At 41.1% G+C, this 1,390-nt stretch overlaps 1 protein-coding gene across 1 annotated transcript in view; it reads left to right on the top strand.

Moving 5' to 3' along the window:
- The window catches only part of Nfatc3 (nuclear factor of activated T cells 3), a 156,771-nt gene that overhangs the window by 77,442 nt on the left and 77,939 nt on the right, over positions 1-1,390 (top strand). Inside the window, exons 6-7 of the mRNA XM_012513521.2 lie at positions 580-720; positions 812-870. Coding sequence (XP_012368975.1) covers positions 580-720; positions 812-870 — 200 coding nt within the window. The remainder of the gene's footprint in view (positions 1-579; positions 721-811; positions 871-1,390) is intronic.

Here is a 1,390-nt window from a genome sequence, read left to right as displayed (position 1 = left end):
GATTTAATCTAAAAAGCAAGCAGAAAAGGGGTCTGGGGTTGTAACTCAGTGGCTCAGCACCTATCTGGCAAGCACAAAGTCCTGAGTTGGATTCCAAGTACAAGAAGAATAAGAAGGAGAAGGAGAAGGAGAGGGAGGGGGAGGGGAAGGGGGACTGAGATAAATGTGCAGGAGTCAGTATCAAGTTGAAGGCATTATTTCTTTATAGTTATAATTTTAAAATTGCATCTACATAATATAGCTGTCTTGTTTTTGGTTTTTTTTTTGTTGTTGTTGTTGTTTGTTTGGTTTTTTTTGCAGAACCGGGGATTGAACTCAGGCTCTTGGCGCTTGCCAGGGAAGCGCTTATTCCACTGAGCCATCTCCCCAGCCCCAGCTATCTTGTTTTCTAGAGTGTTTTCTTGTAGGAAGAATTGTTATCACTATTTTGAATTTAAAAACCCTGAATGAGGGCCTGGGGAGATGGCTCAAGCACAGGGACCTAAATGAATTAATCCAAAATCTACTTTTATTTTGTAGCCTGAGTTTATATATGAAATACTTTAAAGTAACATCTTTTTTCTCAATTCTTTTAAACAGCCCAGCGGTCTGCTCAAGAACTTCCTCATATTGAGAAGTACAGTATCAGCAGCTGCCCTGTAAATGGAGGCCATGAAATGATTGTGACTGGATCTAATTTTCTTCCAGAATCCAAAATCATTTTTCTTGAAAAAGGCCAAGGTAAATAATATAAGTTGATTGACTTCAGTCTAAGGAGCAAATGGATGAACTAAATCTTTTAGGTATTTCGGTAACATTAATCACAACATAGATTTCCTAATTGTCATTTGTACCCTGGATTTTGTTGTAAATGTCAAATTCTCCAGTGAAGTGTGATGGAACCCACTTGTAATCCCAGCATTTTGGAGTATGAGACAGGAGAATCACTGCGTGTATAAGGCCAGTGTCAAGACCAGTTTAACCTACCTAGAGTTCCTGTTTTAAGAAAAAAAAAAAAAAATCTCTTTGAGCAGGAGTTCGAGGAGACCTGAGCCTGCAGCCCTGGCACTGAGGTGGGTGCTGGCTTCCACTGCGTCTCAGCTGGGTGACAGAACCATTCGCTTAGGAACCCTGTGGCTGGAGAGATGGGGCTGACACAGGCACCAGCAGTCAATAAAGAGCGATGTGGCATTTTCCCATTTAAAAAAAAAAACTCTTAAGGATGTCTTAAAAATAGAGGCATTCTCTGAGCATTTTTGTTTCTATGTATATATACTGGAGAATTGAAAACATACCACACAGAAACTTAAATATGAGGGGCTGGCGAGATGGCTCAGTGGTCTAAAGCACCTACTTGGAACAAGCTTGGCAAAGCACAGGGACCGCGGTTCAATCCCCCAGCACCACATGC

Source organism: Octodon degus, unplaced genomic scaffold, assembly GCF_000260255.1.
Source record: "Octodon degus isolate 3935 unplaced genomic scaffold, OctDeg1.0 scaffold00011, whole genome shotgun sequence".
NCBI lineage: Eukaryota > Metazoa > Chordata > Mammalia > Rodentia > Octodontidae > Octodon > Octodon degus.
Note: the sequence above shows the minus strand (reverse complement) of the source record. Positions and strands in the feature narration are given on the sequence as shown.